We start from the raw sequence: 18,697 nt of genomic DNA on the forward strand, positions 1-18,697 counted from the left end.
TGAATCAAAAATTCCTTTGTCTGGTCACGTGAGCAGTCAAAGAGTCTTGTTGGAGCTCGTAGCCGTATATTTAGTTGCCATGTTTTTATGAATAGAGCCTATTTATAGCCACAATATGCCAATCAAAGAGGTATTAAAGTAATCGATCTTTGTATTATGAATAATAAAGATATGTTATTAATATTTGGTTGTTTTATTTTACTACGTGTAGCGACTTAATAAAGATAATACTTTAGGGCGATTGTTTCGCAACGAATTCAACTGTTTAGTTGAAAAACTAACCAATCGCGTAGTGTGCGCACCTCTATATAAGATAGGAAGAAAGCGCGACTAAACAGTTGTGCGATAGTTTAGTCAAAAGACCCACGCTCTTCTCGTATAACTTAAAAAATGAAAACGTACAAACAGACGATTTGATCAGTCCTAAAATTGTTAGTATGGGAAACGTTTAGAATCAAATCATAAACTATTTCAGATTATATGTTTATATGAAAAAGTTATAGAAAAATACATAACACTTTATGAATAATACTAATTTCTTTGGAATTAATAATTATGGTAGCAGTTCTTGCGAACCCAGCGTAAGCGCGGACCACGCTGGGACATTATCTTGACAGAAGCGCTCGCCGCCGCAGACACTACCTCTTGTACCTAAAAACATTTAGATTATTGCTGTAAATAACTCATTTGTAATTGATCTAAAATTCAAGGTATAAATATTAATAAAGCTATTCAATAATCAGCAAAAATATAGACTAGGCAGTGAACATTATTCGCCAGCAACTTCGATGAAAGGTACTTATGTTTAGTGCCACCTCATTGTATTGACATTTTGCAAAATTATAATACATGATTTAGTGACATCTATTGGCAAATAATTTAAATACAATTAATTACTGACATGTTTTGAGGGTCTATCAATAGATAGCGTTAGTGAAATGTGAAAACTATATATTTTTGTGTGTATATTCTAAGCTGCAAGTCTGTCCCAAAGTTATGCGCGGTTCACACTACGCCAGTACAGTTGGACAGTAGAGACCAATAACTGGACTGTCAATTTGGCACAATGTGAGCGCTAACTGGTGCTAATGATGTAGAATTTGACTGGCTAGTGCAACTGTCCAACTGTATTGACAAAGTACTAGCATTATAATATAACGCACTGAGCTGTGAATTGCTAATTTAGTTAAGTTATAGCTTTAGTATAGATAAGTTAAGTATAGTTATAGTTAAGTTATAGGTTTATAATTCTAAATTAATAGATTAAAGAATTATGTAGATGAGATTGTTTTTAAATATATTCCCAGTTTTAATAACCAGCGACTCCGTCTGTGTGAAATTAAAAAAAACGTAAGTAATTAAGTAAATGTGTTCCAAATAATTCTGTACATCTATGACAAATTTCATTGAAATCTGTTGTAGACTACAAGCTCTAACAAACATCCATCCATTCGCATCAGTACAAAATACTTACACTCAGCATCAAATTCTGCGCGTTACCAACTAACATGTTGATCGCTTCCTTGTCTTCTTGATTATCTGAAAATAAAACATTTATAAAAAATCTTGTTCAAGAAATTATAAAAAAATTTGATGTCGTATTTCTATGTCTTTTTATGTACATATTTTACCAATACATGTTTCTATAAACTTAATTTTATTTTTGACCGACTTCCCAAAAGAAGGAGGTACTTAATTCGTCTGTATGTTTTTAAAGTATACTAACTGTTGCTCGCGTCTTTTTCGGCACGGAAATAAAAATTATATGTATCCTATGTTACTTAGTGATAACATAGCTATTTATTGGTGAAAGAATTTTTGAAATCGTCTCAGTAGTTGAGTTACTACGGTACATAAAAGTCCAAACATTTCCTATAATATTAGTATGAACAAATATCGTTTATAATTCTCAAATGTTACATTCCCATAAGCAGAGGAAAGAGTTTTGTTACCAGTGTCAGCCAAATTATAAAATAACCATATACTTGAGACTGACCTAATTCTTTGAGGAACAGCATTTAACAAGAAATAGAATAGAATAGAATAGAGGTTAGTTGAAATATAGACCTTGTTGTCCTAAAGAGGCTCCTTTGACAGTCGTCAGCATCTTGAGCTGGCCGCTGATGGTGGGGATCCTGTCGCAGACCTGCACCAGGTTCTGACAAACGTACAAACAAGCAAACACGTTATTTTGTGGTAATTATGTTTTATTCACACATTCTTATGGAAATGCTTAAAATAATCATCAGTTATTTCATTCATTCTAACATATTCATTGATTTTTGTAACATACCTGAAATGAAAACTTTCCAGATATTTACCTTTTGTTAACTAAGTCGGTTTGCAAGCTTTAACAATTCGTTAGTGTTTAGTTTCGATAACTTCAGGTAATGAGTTTCCGAACTACATAACCTGATGTTTACTCCTTTGGAATTTTAAACATAATACCTTTAGACTTCAGAAACCCAGCATCAGTTAATCTGACTTGATCTTTAAATCTAATGCTGGGTTTCTGAAGTTAACCATTTTATTTATCATTACCTAGTTAAAATTACAAAGGAGTAAAACTCAAGTAACGTTCGAAAACAAATTTCCTGAAGTTATCAAACCAACACTAACGAACGATTAAAGCTGGGAAACTGGTTATAGATAATGTAACAGTAAATATTTTTTTAAATAATTCTGAATACTCACAGTTCTAATCCTAAGATCGGAGCACTCCAGCGCTAGTTTCCTGGCGAGTTTCGTTACTTCAATGGAAGCCTTCACTGTAGCCTTTGAAGTCGCGAGAACTTCCGGCTTTTTGTCTGAGTACATATTAAAATATAAATAACTGACGTCAGTAAATATTGTATATAGGTACATAAGCTTACTTATGGTTAAAAACCTTTATGAAGTGTTAGCTTTCGCCCGTGACTCCGTCCGAGTGGAATTAAAAAAACAAAAGTGAGTATATGTTCTTCCAGATTATGTTTTACATTTATGCCGAATTCTAATGAAATTCGTTAAGTAGTTTAAGCTACAAACTCTAACAAATATTCAACTTAATTTTATATTAGTAAGATTTATTAATTTACCAATATTGTACAAATATTATTGTCTACTGAGCCCATAAGGGACATAAGTCAAAAGTCTTTGAATTGGAAAAATATAAGTAGATTTTGTTAATTAACTAATATTTCCTAACTCCTAACTAAGCTGTAGGCTTGTGTTGGATATGGTTCACAAATGCCGGGATTCGAAGTCTCGGCCGCAAGATCGATAGTCTGTACTAAACCATTAGGGTATTAGTGTTTCTGTATGAAAAGTATATAATGTGATTGGTCGGTCTGTGTTGAGATACCGTGTTGCATGTAGTCTGCGAGGCGCGCCATGAGCACGGCCATGCGCTTGGCCACCGCCACCACCGCGTTGTCGCGCGCCGACCACCCGCGCACCGCCGCGTGCAGGTCCAGCGCCGCCGCCTGCGCGCAGAGCACTCGTTTACAAATAAACATTTCTCACGACTTTTGATATTCAATACTAACTGTTACCCGCGACGTCATCCACGTGAATATAAAAAACAAAAGTGAGTAGCCTATCCCACGTTTTTTTGAAACAAACACATTCATAAGCTGCGTTGTATTGATTTTTAGTCCGGGTCTTGTTTTAACATGTTCAAACAATTAAAGCCTTTAATGTGGAATACTGCCAGTTTCCCTGAGTGTACATTATTTCTTTCAAATTTCTAACATATATTTTTTGTAATAAAAATCCCTACATTAACGACAAGCGTAAGGATATTGCAAGCTATTAAACTTAGGAGCTGAGAAAATTGTAATATATTATCTCTGAAAGAAAAGGACATAAACTGAAAAACTCATTAAACTTTAAATGTATTATCAGATTACAAGTACTTACAAAAATAGGTTGATTTGGATCCGGTTGTTTTTGGAAGATATTTTCACCGCTCAGAGCAGACTCCACCTCGTTCGTAGTACTTAATATCTGAAAAATAAATTAATATTAAAAAAATCTGTGTGTAAATTCAATAACTGTACTCTCTGGTCTGCATTAATGTCTACCCTCGTGTGAAAGTACCTCAGCGGTGACGTGTCGCCAGTCGCGCTGCTGGCTTGCGCGCGCGCCAGCGCCAGGCGTGCAAGCCAGCAGGCGGCGCTGCGCTTGCGCCAGCGCCCGGCGCAGCTCGGCGTCGTGCGCCGCGTGCCGCGAGTGCAGCCCCGCCTCCAGCACGCGCCAACCTAACCTTTATTTGGGAAAACGCGTCTTATGAACAAGTCGTTATTGGCGTGGAACCTCCATTCGGTTATCATTGTAATTATGAGAAAATGTAAATAGTTTAAATAAAAAATGTAATTGTTTTAATAAAAAAAACATCAAGAAGATGAAAGGTACCCAGCTCAAAAGTCCCCAAGTCCCTGATCCTTATGTTAGGGGTATAAAAAGGGCGGCGCAGAGCCACCCATAAAAAACCCATTTAGTTCCAATGCAGGCTTCCAGGTCATTGTCGTTAGCAGTAAGTCTGTAACCTTTACTACATACTTTTTACAATAAAGTAGTAGTTAAAGTGTATGTGTTTTTTAATAAGGGCCCCGGAAGTTTGGCAGAAACACGTCGTCCTATCTCTTATTATCATTCTATTGTGACGCGAGTTAAATTAGTCGTATTCTTCTCTGTAGATTAAAATAAAACTCAAAAAACGTATTTTTTTAACCTTTTTATAAATAACGGTGCGATATACTTATGGGAAAACTCTTTACCAAATACGTTTTGTAAAGTGAACATTGTACGATAATTTAGTCAAAGATGTGCGCTTTAAAAACCAAAGTCGAATTTTCATTATACAGACAAAGGCAGTTATGGAATTATGACCACATAAATAGTTAATCTTGTAATGTGACGACAGTTTGGGCTTGACAATACGGAGTATATCGGTAACAATGCACAGACTATTATATGACATACTTGGTGATGACGTTGGAGGTGTGGGCAGACTTGAGCGGGTCGTCCTGCGCGGCCGACTGCTCGCGCATGCGCTGCATCGTCTCTCCTGATAAATACCCCAGGAATTTACAACCAAACACAAATAACTCTTATAATAATACTTTATTGCTACAAAATTCCGTCGAATTAAGGGTTACATTCAAATTATTCTTCAATGCAAAATATTTCCATACTCTTCAATCCTTAACGCTTCTGTTAATAATTTCAAGACATGACAGCTTATCCTACTACCGTAGTCACACCAGGCTTTCGTTTTCTTATCCTACTCAGGTAGGGCACCGGGTATTCCTCCAAATAACTATCATCCATCATCTTAGTCACTCTCTTCTTCATCATCGTTGCAATCCATCTGTTGCTATACCTGTACCGGTGTGTTAAAAATAAGTAAGAGTGTCAAGTGAATCTTACCAGCAGCTTGCACAAAGTCCACCGGGTCAACAGAGCGGTCGCAAAGTATTCGAACCTTGGACAATGATTCCGCGTACTCCGCCATTAACGCTTTGTACTTTTCTGTAACGGCCTGTCATACAAAGTATATAATTTAATAAATAACGATAACCAAATGACAAACACATATTACTTGATCCCACATAAAGAGGATTTCCTCTTCTTCTTTCTTTCTTACTTTTTTCCATTCCAACTATTCTGTATAATTCCATGTTCTTCTTACCTGTTGTTGAGGTGTATTAATTCTTTCCTGCGTAGCTTTAACCAATGTCGGAGCTAACAGTTCCACCTGAAATATAACATTGTCGGAAATACCACTTTTATAATAGTAAAGAAGCTAAAGGACATTTTTTTTTCAATTTTTAAAGACTAGCCAGATTAGATAGACTAAGCCAGTACCTGTTGGCTGCAGTGCGCGAGGTCTGCGCCGACGTGCGGAGGGCCAGCGTCCGCCGCCAGCCGAGCTGTCCTCGTCATCCTGCTCATCTGCGCCAGCAGCTCCGCGATCTTCAGCTCCAGCAGATACTTTCTCTTCGCCTCATCTGGAAATCATATCAAAAATAATACAGCAATCTGACTTCCTTATAAGACTGGTGACCTCGCGAGGATAGTAAGAAGTCGCTTGATGGGATAAGCCGTAGACTAAAAATTATGGAAGGTGACCTATAGCAGTTATATATGAATTATCATACTAATATTATAAATGCGAAAGTTTAGATGGATGTTAAAGTTTGTAGCCTAAACTGCAAAACGGATTAAGATGAAATCTGGTATAGACATAGAGCATAGTCTGGAAGAACACACAGATAACCTATTTTGTCATTGTTTTTAGTTACACGCGGATGAAGTCACGTTCGAAAGCTAGTATAAAATAATTGGGAAAATCGAAGTCCATACAGTTCTTGTAAAATCGCGTCCATACCTTTCTCAACGTCCACCAGCAGTTCAATATCATCCAATGCAGTTCCGTCTTCTAAGAAGTCTTCCACAACTCGCGTCACAACGAAGCGATCCAACATCTTCTTTAACTCCTGCAAACGCTCCCACAGAAGACTGGAGGAAAAAATATTTAGAAGACCAGAAAGATGAGGGGAAAACACAGATTAATGAGATAACCTACCTTGATTTTTCTTTATTATACTTGAATGAACATTCCATCGATAGTTTCTCCACTTCGTCTATAGTTTGACTCATTTCTTCTTTATCAACATCTTTCAAATCTTCTGCCATCTAGAAGCAGAATTAATTAAAACCCTATACTTCAGGATTTAATTTTCTCAAATTAAGTATCAAGAGTCTTTAAATGATTTGTATATTTAGCTTTAGAGCGCACACATTTGACTAAACTATCGCACAACTGTTATGCAATTGTCGATTGTTTCGCCAAATTCAACTGTTTAGTTGCACAACTAAAAACCTCCATATAAGGTCATACCAATCAAACCGTGATTAAACAATTGTGCGATATTTTAGTCAAAGGTGTGCTCGTGCTTTTAATCTCTTATTAGCAACAGGGGATTATTGCTTAAAACCATAGTTTATTTACGTAGTAATATTTTTAATAACCTGTTTAGCGATGTTGACCATATTTATAATTCCTTGTATTCCATGAGATCTGACATCTTCACTGGAATTTTCTGCCTTCAGCCATTTCTTTGCTGAATCCATTCTAAAATCATACTAACATTATAAATGCAAAAATTTAGATGGATGTTTGTTAGAGTTTGTAGCCTAAACCTCTGAACGGATTTTTATGAAATTTGGTATAGATGTAGAGGATATTCTAGAAGAACATACTAGTGAGAAAAAACAACATTCAAACGGGCATATTTAACTACATAATTAGGCTTTTTAACTTAGAAGATTCTAAAAAGAAAACCTTTTGTAAAAATTTTAATTTTTCTGATACTTACTGAGTTTCTATATGGCTCTTCTTTTGGACGTCTGTTTCCTGAAATATAACACAATTTGAGATATCACCCTTGAATATTACGACCCATTTAAGGTTCTTTATAGAAAATATGTACAATTTACCTCCTCTTCTGGTGCTTGGGTTGATTCTAACAATCCCGCACGACGACCATTCTCCCTGTGAAAATACATACAATTATATTATTTACATAATATATTGAATCTAGACGTTTCTATGATCATAGAAATTAGAGCGTACTTTGAGTAAATTGTCGCACAACTATTTAGTCTCGCTTTGATTCCTATGAGCTTTAACAGTGGTAGTGCCCGCTTTAACATGTTAGCAGTGCAGGGCTCGCCCCCAGTAATACCACGACACACAGACAGCCGTCAAGTGGAAGCAATTCCTTGTACAGTCAGATGTGTGTGGTGCCGGAGGCCTCATTTAAATCCCTTTCTTTTTACCACCCTTTTCTTATGAGAGGAAGGGAGGGGAAGTGGATTTGACGATAGAGGAGATGCATAGGAAATATCCTCTTTATGTTCGTCTCCTCCTCCGTCGGATAAGAGTAGGCGACGCATCCGCAATTGCAAATGTCTGGCGGATTCAGGTGGCCGCTTGCTCGTTTGCCATCTTATGTTATAAAAAAAAGAGCTACATGAAGCGCACATTAGTCGATTTTTAGTTATGCAACTAAACAGTCAACAATCGTCGTACGATAGTTTAGTCAGAGGTGTGTTTAGTTAACTAACCGAATGCTGTTGAGAAGAGCGTCAAATGCCCGGAGCAGTTCAGTACGGTAACTGTCGTAAGTCTTCCAGCAAGTGACGCCGCCTTTACTGTTGATGGTATTCACCAGGGATACTGTCTTGTTTACCAGTTCACTGGAATGAAACGATAAATCGTACACTTATACTAATACAGCAGAACCTCGATAAGTTAAAATCCAAGAGAAACACAAATTATTTTAAGATATCAAGGGTCTATCAAGGGTTTTGGGCTCTGATGGGATGGGAACATATTATTTTTTGAAGTTATAGAGGTTTTTTTGTTACCTAGATTTGCGTTATCGTGTTTTTACTGTATTATAAATGCGAAAGTTTAGATGGATGGATGTTTGTTAGAGTTTATAGCGTATACTGCTGAACGGATTTCGATAAAATTTGGCATCGATGTAGACGATAGTCTGGAAGAACACATAAGCTACTTGCATCTATTTTATCTAATTCTGCGCAGACGGAAACGCGGGTGAAAGCTAGTCTGATTTAAAACAATACTTTACTTAAACCTATAAAGTGAAATTAGATTACTAATAAATCGACTAAAACTTACCTAGAATTCTTCACGACATCATTAAACGCTGATGATGTTTCTTCTGACAGGTTGGTAGCTTTTGGTAGGATAGTAGGTCTCTTGATGACAGCGTTTAGAACAGCTATGGCGTCTAAGATCTTCAGTGTTGAAGTACTTATTTGTGTCTAGTATCAAAAATTAAAGCTCGTTGTGGTACAGAAAATAAAGAATAACAATGAGAGCTAAAGGGAGAAAATGAGACAGAGAATATTAAATATAACAAGAGTAACAGAGATAGAAAAGGTGTAACTCACGTATGTGCGTTGCTCTTTTGTTTCCCTCATATTATATGTCCATCTCTTTTTATTATACCAATAATACGTATTCTTTCTCGCTCTTATGGCATTATCTCATTCTTAAAATACTCAAATATGTCTAAAGTTTAATTAACTTACCATACTCGTATTAGGATTCTCTAAAATTTTATCGAACTCTTTAGTCGCTGTATTTATTTCTGCCGCGGCATTTGTTAGGTCTTTTTCATCAGATGAATCGATAACTTTGTTCTTAGACTCGATAATTACAGCTTGAAGTTGTCGTCCGTTTTCATTTAATTCCGATTGTAAATGCTTAACCTAATAAAGAAAAAAAATGTTTCATTAAAAAATTGTCATATTTTGTTACCAAAAAAAATATTCTACTAGCATTCGCCTGAGACTCCGCGTGGAATTAAAAAATAAAACAAGTAGCCTATGTGTTCTTCCAGACTATCCTCTACATCTATGCCATATTTCATTGAGATCCATTCATTATAAGCTACAATTATGACACGATTTAGGCTACATTTGCACACTATTAAACTTAGGGGGTATATAAATTGGATAAAAACTCTAATGTGGGAAAGGGACCATAAGCTACAAGCTGCCAACATTAAGGAAGCCATGACCTAGTAACAGTAATTGGTATTTTGACATTTTCAATTGAAGTTGTCATAAATGTAAACAATATAATACAGTTTTTATATTTCCACGCGGATTAAGCAGAGAAACAGCTAGAATTTGATAATTTGCTTACCTGGTTTATGTTTCCGGAGCATATAATTCTGATGCAGTTATCCTGCATGGACTCGGATACTTCCTGCATCTTTATTATATCTGGGAGCCCTTCCTTCGCCACGTCTTTGTATTTATCCGATATTGATATCTTTAAAAAACAATACTTGAAGTAAATAATGTTACAATTTCAAATTTATTCAGATAATTTAATAATTTAGCTGTAACTCTTATTCCAGTCAATTCCATTGACACTTTTACCTTCCAATTAGGATATTAAGAGCCTGTCCCACCACTGGCTGATAAAGGCTCAGATAAGGTAACAAAATCAGATATTTCCATTGTAGCGGGGGGCGCGGGGCGAGCATTACGTGGACGATCACCGAGTACATAAATGACCCAACTTAGGTGAGGCGCATTTATGTATGGCGAGTTATTGCTTTTCTGAGGACCCTTGATGTTCAAGCAATGGTTGAAGCACCAAGAGTGCCTAATAACCAAGCACACCTCAAGCTCCCTTCAAGCTCTTTTTTTTTGTGACTGATTTGTCACTGTTTGCATTTACAGATTGAGGTCACGAAACCATCTATGTACATCGATAGTGGCATGTAAATGAACCACGGCGCCATCTAGTGCATGAAGGCGCCGCATGCACGATTTTACTACTCGGCATACGATGGCGCGAGTACTCTTCATTTATCTTGTTACACCATCACATATTTTACACGTTGGATTGTTATCAGACAGTTTAAGTATTTAGGGCTGACACTTGGTTTACTTTGTACTATAAAATAAACTTACAAGATAAGCGCATTGCGCCGCGTGTTCAGATATATTACACACAGATGTTGTTATATATTGTAGTGTTGAATAACCTTCTTCTCGACTCATAACCTCGTCATTCTTCAATTTATCTGAAAGTAATTGGTTTAAACGATTCGTTTGTAAACTTAACGAAGTTAACATATGTTTGGTGACACTTAATATATCCATACTAATGTTATAAAGAGGAAAGATTTGGTTTTTTGTTTTTTTTTATATGACATAACTTAAAAATTTTCATTATTCGGCCATGTTTTTGCTATATTTTTAATTCCACGGATGAAGTCGCGATAACAGCTAGTGTATACTAACATAAGAGGAAAGATTTTTTTGAATATATTAAAATAACTCAAAAACTATTGGACTGATTTCAAAAATTGACCATTAAAAAGCTACGTTATCAGAGAGTACATAGGCTATATTTTTTATTATGTTTAAATTCGACGCGGGGAAAGTCGCGTGCAACAGCTAGTGTTAAAGGTCATCTCACATATGACATCAGCATGGTCCAGCACCGCCTGCAGACAGTGCGGGTAGCGGCGCGCGCTGCTGGCCTGCGCGCACGCCAGCACCACACTGCTGGACAACTCCTGCCTCACCTCACCATCCGTCACGCAGCTCTGGTAACATAAATAAAACCAATCAAAAACGAAATCATCCAAGTCATTTAAACTCTCAAAGCTTAGCTGACATCTATACTATTATAATAAAGCGTAAACACACTTCTTTGTTGCCTAAGATGTCAGCGATTACAGCATATTTTCGAATAAGTCTTTTTTTAATGAAAAGCCCTACACGTACGTCACGCTTTAGGCTATATATTTTCACGATATTAAACTTAGGGGGAAAATATTCTGGATAAAAACCTTAATGTGAGAAAGAGACCAAAGGTTGGTGCCAACATCAAGAAAGCAAGATTGCAAAGTTTTTCCTTGTCATGTCATTTGACATTTGCTATAATTAATAATTTTATGCGGATGAAGCCGCACGGGAATAGCTAGTTACTAATATTATAAATGCGAAATTTTAGATGGATAGGGTTTGTAGCCTAATCTGCTGAACGGACCTTGAAGGATAGATGTAGAGCATTGTCTGAAAGACAGGCTATATACTTTTTTGATAATATTTTTTGTATAACATAACATATAAAAATTACAGTGGATTTTGTTAACATTGGCAAATAACTCACCAATTTATTTATTGATTTGTTCAAAGAACGTATAGCATCTGAAAGTCGCCTTCTTGTGTACATAGAGTCCGGTTCCTATAAAACATTAAACAAAATTATTAAATGAATAAAAGTTACATATTTCTCATTAACAATATTTTTATTAAACTAGTTCATACCTTACTAACTTGTTCTGCGACTTTTAATAATTTAAAAATAGCAAAACGCATATCTTTCGCAGATTCCTCTATCCTGTGACATTGGACACGATTCTATAGAAAAAAAATCATGATATTAAAAAGAAAATACATATTAAAAAATATATGAATAGTACAAACAATACCTCAACATTCTTTAATGCATGTGCTAAAGAATCTAATTCTATCGCGACGTCAGTGACCGTGTGCAGAGTACGAGACAGGTTTTGTGGTTTCTGTATATTGGACGTTACTGTCCCCATCATAGAGTCCATTTTTAATACTGTCTGATGGAACTTCTTTTTGAGATCACTGGAATTAAGATAAATGCAAAAATTTAAATAAAAACAGTCTTGTGATCGTCGATCGATCGTCGATCATCGATGTGGAGCGTCGATGGCTCAGTGGTTTCAACACTTGACTTGTAATCTACAGGTCTTGGGTTCGAAACCGCCATGTACCAATGTGATTTTCGATTTTTCGATTTTTCATATGTACATAATTTACCCGACGTTCTTACGGTCAAGGAAAACATCGTGATGCAACCTGCACATATCGGCGAAGAAATTCAAAGATATGTGTGAAGTCAGCCAACCCGCACTGGGCCAGCGTGGTTGACTATGGCCTAGTCACCCCGTATTAGAGTAGGCTCCGAGCCCCTTGGTGGGGACGTATAATGAGCTGGTGATGATGAGTCTTGTGATCCTGCTCAAAGGACCATATCAGCAAATATGAATAGTTGTTTGCTCGCGACTTCGCCCCGTGAAATGCAAAAATATAGCCTATGTTACTCACTGATAACTTAGCTTTTTAATGATGATAGAATAATTAAAATCGGCTTAGTTTTTGAGTTAATGCATACAAAAATACATTTTTCTTTATAATGTTTGTATAGATATAGAAAACAGTTTTATGATCCTGCTCGAAGGACCATATGATACGAACTTTTTATCTCCTTGTAGATGAATGTCACCAGATGGCAGCAGGAGTCGTCTTACATCCACATTATCTACAACTTTATTTTGTTCTTCATTGGCCTTTCCGTTAGACGCAAAATCTTCGAGCTCCTAAAACGCGTGTAAAAACTAGAGTAGGTATTCTTAACAATAGCAAGATTAACAAGAAATTATAAAGAGCAGTTTAAAATTCTATTTCGTGGTTAATTATAGAAATACCTGTATAATTTGGTCAGTGATGATCATGTCATCAGCAGTATTATGTTCCTGCCAAGTGGCGTAACGTCTACTCGTAGCTATCATTAGAGTTCGTAGCAATAGAAGTAATTTCCTTAGATGTTCTTCCAACCTTCATAGAAATAGAAACACTGTATTTGTTTAAATAAGTCAAAGGGTTTTATACCTAACTAGCTGTTCCCATGTGACATCGGTAACATGGGACATGGGTTTGGTAACATCCGCATGAAGTTACCAAACTTAATTGTTTACGGTTTATTCCAAATTACCGACTTCATAAGTTTAATAGCATGTAAATATATAGCCTAAAGCGTGTCAATTACATGTCACAATACCTGCGCTTCTCCTTAGGGCTGTTGATGTGAGTGCGCATGCGCAGGTCTGTGACGTAGGCGGCCAGCGCCGGCGCCAGCTGGTCCGCCGCGCCGTGCGGGCACGCCGCTACGCAGCACAGCGCGGACAGAGCTGCACTGTCCCTCTGCTAGTACCAAACATTTCAAACACTGGTAGAGCCCGCTTCAACATCATCACTCTGTACTTAATCCCAACCTTCACCCTGCTCTGTCCCCACAGGGGGACAGATAGAATAAAAAGTTTTATCCGTCCCACCTTTTATTCCCACTATAGTAGAACTGTTAAGAAATTAAATAAGTTTCGACCCTTCATCGCAAAAGGTGGGACAGATGAAACTTTATGTTCTCATCTATCCCCACGTGAGAACAGAGTGAAGTGACTGTTGGGAATATTCCAATACCACGACCACACAGAAGACAGGCGTTCGCTTCGCTATTGTAGCGGATTCAGATGGTCACTTGCTGGTTTGCCCCCTTATGATATATAATTATGGTTAAATGCAATTTATATTCACGTACATTATCGTGATGAGGAATTTTTACACCAGAATTAGGCTTCAGCATACTGTCTATCCTGTTTTCCAGCTCCGTGAGGTCGTGAAGGCTTTCGTCTAACGCCGCGCTGTCAGCTGTCGCTAATGCACCCTTCACTGCAAACCTGACAAGAGTAGATCAAAGCTAGATATGACGAAAGAGAGAAACTATTTATTTCTTTGTCCTATGACATTAAGAAATGTATCTCACCGCAACATGTTAATGCTATCAGTGAGGCTTTGCATTTTGATTTGTAAAGCTCTCCTTGATTTAATATCATCGATGTTTCTTGCTGCATCATTCATTGGGTGCATGGTCTTCTCGCAAACCTGTAACATATACGACAATGTTGACTTGGTGTGATATGGTGACGTGACGTGACGTGACGTGACGTGACGTGACATGACGTGACGTGACGTGACGTGACGTGACGTGACGTGACGTGACGTGACGTGATGTGACGTGACGTGACGTGACGCTGTGAACTTACCGAAGCAAAGCCATCAATACGCAGCATGTCGTCAGTAAAACCATCATTCTCCTGAGTCTCAGACGGACTCATCGTTTCATTTGCTAGTGCTGACATCTTATTGCATTCTTCTTTAATCATCTAGAAATAAAAAAACATTAAACTAGTAAATTATACACCCGTGATTCTATTCTTTATGATATATTCTAGCAAATCACTAAATTTAAATATTAAAAACTGTGTCTACTTTAAAAAAAATCTTGTTCGTATTAAAACTCTTTTTGTACCTGAAGTTCTTTTCTGCCATATTCTCCATTTGTTTCCTGAGCCGTTTTAGATACAGTTTCTATATTAGCCGCAACATCTTTGACATAATCCTGGAATTCATTAAGGATTTAATACATATATTCTATACTATAAAACATTTTAACATTGTCTTATTCCACCTTAAATTGTACAGGAAAATATTAGAAAACAATCATTTAGTTAAATTACCATAACATCAACGACGTTACTCTGCCCACCCCCTCCACGTCGGCTTTGCAGTATCATGCGCTGTAGATCTTGTGTAGCGTTCTCCAGTCTACGAAGCTTGTTTATATCCTACAAAAAAAAATCCATTAATTCTGAAATCAATGAGCATTCTATTTTAGCCTAAAAACCATAAATGGACTTACTTCAGGAGATTGTTTAGAATATGAATTAGCGGCATCCAGTTCTTTGATAGCTGCAGTTAGTTTGTCGGCGTCTTGTGCGTACCGTCGGCGCTCCTCCATCGGCAGGTCGGAACACTCCATGTATGACTAGGAGATATTATCGTCATCAATATTCTATGGTATTATTATGCTAATGGCCCGTCTCAACACTGGCTGATAGAGGCTCTGATTCAGCTTAAAAATGACACTATCGGGTAACAAAATCCCATATTTCTATCACATATTTTACGCGTTCGATTATCAGACAATTTACATTTAGGTCGGAGAGTAGCCCCAGTGATAGAGAAGGTAAGGAGTAAAATGTTAGCATGGTATGGGCATGTTATGAGGCCCTCCTCATAACATGACCATGAGACCTCATACCATGCTAACATAACATAACATGTGTTACAAGGTCGTTAGTTATGTGTGTGGTACTCCAGTAGAAGTAGACATAGAAAGAGATGGATTTCGTGAGAGTATGTTCAAGAAGTGAGTGACTGAGATGACGGATGACTGAGTTATTTGGAGGACGAACACTTGATGTGACCCTACCTTATAATTATACAAAATGTCTGAAGCTAGTTGTCTCATTGGTGAATTCTCAATCTTCAGCGTAGTTTCTTTCCTTCTTCTAACCAATGTTTCATTCTTAATATCATGTTTTAAACCATCCAATAGTTTCTCCAAACTCTTAGATTCAACTTCTAAATCTTTTATGGAAGTTTGTTCAGGTTGCGAAGACAGAGGTTTCCATATTGAGGAGTATTGCTTGACTTTTGAGGACAGCTGGTCTGCGGCCGTGAGGAGGATGCTCTGGCTTTCTGGATGTTGGATCAACGGTGCTACAAGCTAAAAAATTTTAATGAAAATAACATTTATTACAATTTCACACAGAAGAATTTAGTCAAATTTTCTTTACTAAGAGCGTACACCTTTGACTAAACAATCACACAACCGTTGTGCGATTATCGATTGTTTCGCAGCCAATTCAACTGTTTAGTTATTCAGAGGAATCTAAGCGAAACTAAATTTGTGTGATATAGTTTAGTCAAAGTGTGTGCGCGCTCTTATTATACGGTTGTTGCTATTTGATTCTGCAAATTATCAACGAAAACCTTATTATATTAAAAATCAGACATATTAAAACATTCATTTAGTTAGGTATCATCAACATTTTTACAGTTATGGTCTTTGATCATGAATTAAAAAGAGGGAACAGAAAGTGATAGAGAAGATAGCTAAAGAGGAGAAGCCTTTCAGATATCAGAGAGTGATCGCGAACCTCAGGAATGAGGAAACGATGCTGCGAGAGAGAGAGAGTGTTGTGTGGTCGCTGGTTGTGTCTCACCTTAGTGACGTAGAGCAGTTTGCTGGCGGCGTCGGCGCAGCGCGTGCCGCAGCGGGCGAGGCCGGCGGCGCGCGCGCTGGCCCGCTGCGCTGCTGCGGCGCCGCACGTGGCCAGCCGCGACGCGCAGTCTCCTATCACTTTCGCTCGACTGAGCACCTGATATAGTGATTCCAGGAGAAACATTCAAGGGTTAAAAAAGCCAACCCTGAAGATCTGTGGCTTCTGTATGTGTTTATTAATGTAGCTTTCGCTCCCGACTCTATCCGCGTGGAATTTAAAAAAATCAAAGTAGTTAACCTATATGTTCTTCTAGAGTATACTCTACATCTCTGTAAAATTTTATAGAGATCCGTTCAGCAGTTTAGGCTACAAACTCTAACAAACATCCATCCATCTAAACTTTCACATTTATAATATTAGTAAGGTTCAGCCGTTCTAATGAGACATTCTAGATTTCATTTCTGATGACAATAATTTTTTTTTACCTGTCTCTCTTGTTCAGGGTCCACTTGAGAGCCGATGCCGTATAGAACTTTAGCAGATTTATTCGCGAAGTCAACTGCGGCTTCGTTTAATTTCTGTAATCATTACATTTCATTAGTTAGTTATTTACTTAACTGGTATATAAGTGAGTTTAGATGTAACTTACCTCATTATTATCTTTAGCAGTTCTACATAACGTTTTAGTCGCTTCGCACAGAGCTAGACTATCGTCGACGATCGGTTTTCCTTGCAGTTGTGGACTGTTGTAGAGATCTCTTGTATCTGAATTAAAAAGATTATTCTTTCTGTTATCCTCACTTGTTTAGTTAGACATTTGGAGTTTTTTCTTCATTAGTTAATCTCTTACCTATAACAATCGTTGGAATTAGTTCAGCTAAGTTATTTGCTGATTTGGACGCCCCTTTGTAGTTAATATTCTCTGGATCTAAAATCAAATTTGAAGTAATATTAAAATTTATTATTAAAGAACTTGGAGGCAAATTTAAAGCCATGGACATCAGAATGTAACCGTTATATGCATTTTAGAATCTATAAAATAACGTGTTTGTTAATAAAGAGAACAAACCATTGCATATAACAAGATGTGAGGCAGCCACATTCGCCAGCACCAGCTTCCTCTCCAAGCGCTCCGCCGCCGCAGCCGCGCCCTCCGACAGCAGCGACACACTCTCTATGTCACGTATCTAATAACATAAACACAGTTTAATTTTAAAATTTCATTTAAAATAGATGGCGTTGTGTTAAATCACTAAAAACTGAAGACTGTAGTTTTAAATAGATGGCGTTGTCATCTATCTTTAAAAACAGAAGACGTTATTTAAATAGATAGCGTTGTCTTCAATCTTTATAAAACGAAATAGATGGCGTTGTCTTTAATCTTTGTGAAACAGATGACAGTAACTTTAAATAGATGGCGTTGTCTTCTATCTTTGTAAAACAAAATAGATGGCGTTGTCTTCAATAATTAAAACCAGATGACCGTAACTTTCCATAGATGGCGGTGTCTTCAAGCTTTGAAAAGCAAATAGTCCAAGTCTAAACCACAAAAAAAGATTAGGATTTAAATCATGATGAGTTTAAAAGTATCAGGTGGTATTACTAGTAAGGTATTTAAAAAGCGTTTATAGAACAAATAACTAAATTATTGAAGTTTAGTTTGACCTTTCTGATTTCTTCTTCGGTATCTTCAATGTTATTGATCGCTTCATCAATTGATTTGGCAAATTGTTTCTTATCTTCTGTTTGGTCTAATGTAGATATTCGTTTAGGTACAGCTGGCTTCAGCGGCTTCAGTGTTGTATCTGAAATTTTATAATACTCAATACTAATATAATAAAACAGAAAGTTTTGTATTTTTGTACGTATTGGAATAAATCAAAAACTACAGGGCCGATTTTAAAAATTCTTTCACCGTTAGAAAGGTAATTTATCTGTAACGTAGGTCATGTTTTATTACTTTTATTTATTTTACGCGTATTAGTCGCGAAGAATAGCTAGTTTCCTATAAATTTTTAGTTTATTGGATGTGAAATTATGCAACTTGTTACATACCCAATAGCTTTTATTGCAATAGTTTCTTGTATATTATTCCTTTAAATGGGAAAATAATTAAAACATTATTTGACTGTTTATGTCAGTCTACACGGAAACTCGCCATCTAGCGGAGAGGGCGAGTAGTTAAAAGTCTAATTCGTCCGTGTCGC

General features: G+C 36.9%; 1 protein-coding gene across 2 annotated transcripts in view; it reads right to left on the minus strand.

Annotated features, from left to right (window-relative positions):
* Window positions 1-467: 467 nt before the first annotated feature.
* The window catches only part of LOC106111390 (talin-1-like), a 50,955-nt gene continuing 32,725 nt past the window's right edge, over window positions 468-18,697 (minus strand). The window contains exons 49-89 of one of the 2 annotated variants that reach the window (XM_013293454.1): window positions 18,156-18,295; window positions 17,560-17,677; window positions 17,341-17,418; window positions 17,140-17,255; window positions 16,976-17,068; window positions 16,491-16,646; window positions 15,695-15,991; window positions 15,122-15,247; window positions 14,940-15,047; window positions 14,732-14,821; window positions 14,466-14,585; window positions 14,186-14,304; window positions 13,961-14,099; window positions 13,424-13,566; window positions 13,071-13,200; window positions 12,841-12,962; window positions 12,042-12,207; window positions 11,878-11,970; window positions 11,720-11,794; window positions 11,021-11,150; window positions 10,510-10,622; window positions 9,731-9,859; window positions 9,112-9,291; window positions 8,696-8,841; window positions 8,116-8,247; window positions 7,486-7,540; window positions 7,365-7,402; window positions 7,018-7,120; window positions 6,572-6,681; window positions 6,374-6,504; window positions 5,851-5,993; window positions 5,675-5,740; window positions 5,413-5,524; window positions 4,966-5,050; window positions 4,081-4,246; window positions 3,901-3,987; window positions 3,344-3,464; window positions 2,695-2,807; window positions 2,068-2,158; window positions 1,475-1,539; window positions 468-651 (exon numbers count right to left, since the gene is read on the minus strand). In XM_013293454.1, coding sequence (XP_013148908.1) covers window positions 547-651; window positions 1,475-1,539; window positions 2,068-2,158; window positions 2,695-2,807; window positions 3,344-3,464; window positions 3,901-3,987; window positions 4,081-4,246; window positions 4,966-5,050; window positions 5,413-5,524; window positions 5,675-5,740; window positions 5,851-5,993; window positions 6,374-6,504; window positions 6,572-6,681; window positions 7,018-7,120; window positions 7,365-7,402; window positions 7,486-7,540; window positions 8,116-8,247; window positions 8,696-8,841; window positions 9,112-9,291; window positions 9,731-9,859; window positions 10,510-10,622; window positions 11,021-11,150; window positions 11,720-11,794; window positions 11,878-11,970; window positions 12,042-12,207; window positions 12,841-12,962; window positions 13,071-13,200; window positions 13,424-13,566; window positions 13,961-14,099; window positions 14,186-14,304; window positions 14,466-14,585; window positions 14,732-14,821; window positions 14,940-15,047; window positions 15,122-15,247; window positions 15,695-15,991; window positions 16,491-16,646; window positions 16,976-17,068; window positions 17,140-17,255; window positions 17,341-17,418; window positions 17,560-17,677; window positions 18,156-18,295 — 4,850 coding nt within the window. In that variant the 3' untranslated portion in view covers window positions 468-546. Of the gene's footprint in view, window positions 652-1,474; window positions 1,540-2,067; window positions 2,159-2,694; window positions 2,808-3,343; window positions 3,465-3,900; window positions 3,988-4,080; window positions 4,247-4,965; window positions 5,051-5,412; window positions 5,525-5,674; window positions 5,741-5,850; window positions 5,994-6,373; window positions 6,505-6,571; window positions 6,682-7,017; window positions 7,121-7,364; window positions 7,403-7,485; window positions 7,541-8,115; window positions 8,248-8,695; window positions 8,842-9,111; window positions 9,292-9,730; window positions 9,860-10,509; window positions 10,623-11,020; window positions 11,151-11,719; window positions 11,795-11,877; window positions 11,971-12,041; window positions 12,208-12,840; window positions 12,963-13,070; window positions 13,201-13,423; window positions 13,570-13,960; window positions 14,100-14,185; window positions 14,305-14,465; window positions 14,586-14,731; window positions 14,822-14,939; window positions 15,048-15,121; window positions 15,248-15,694; window positions 15,992-16,490; window positions 16,647-16,975; window positions 17,069-17,139; window positions 17,256-17,340; window positions 17,419-17,559; window positions 17,678-18,155; window positions 18,296-18,697 lie in introns of both variants that reach the window. The other variant, XM_013293453.1, reaches the window with a different exon arrangement.

This window comes from Papilio polytes, unplaced genomic scaffold (assembly GCF_000836215.1).
Source record: "Papilio polytes unplaced genomic scaffold, Ppol_1.0 DF824169.1, whole genome shotgun sequence".
Lineage (NCBI taxonomy): Eukaryota > Metazoa > Arthropoda > Insecta > Lepidoptera > Papilionidae > Papilio > Papilio polytes.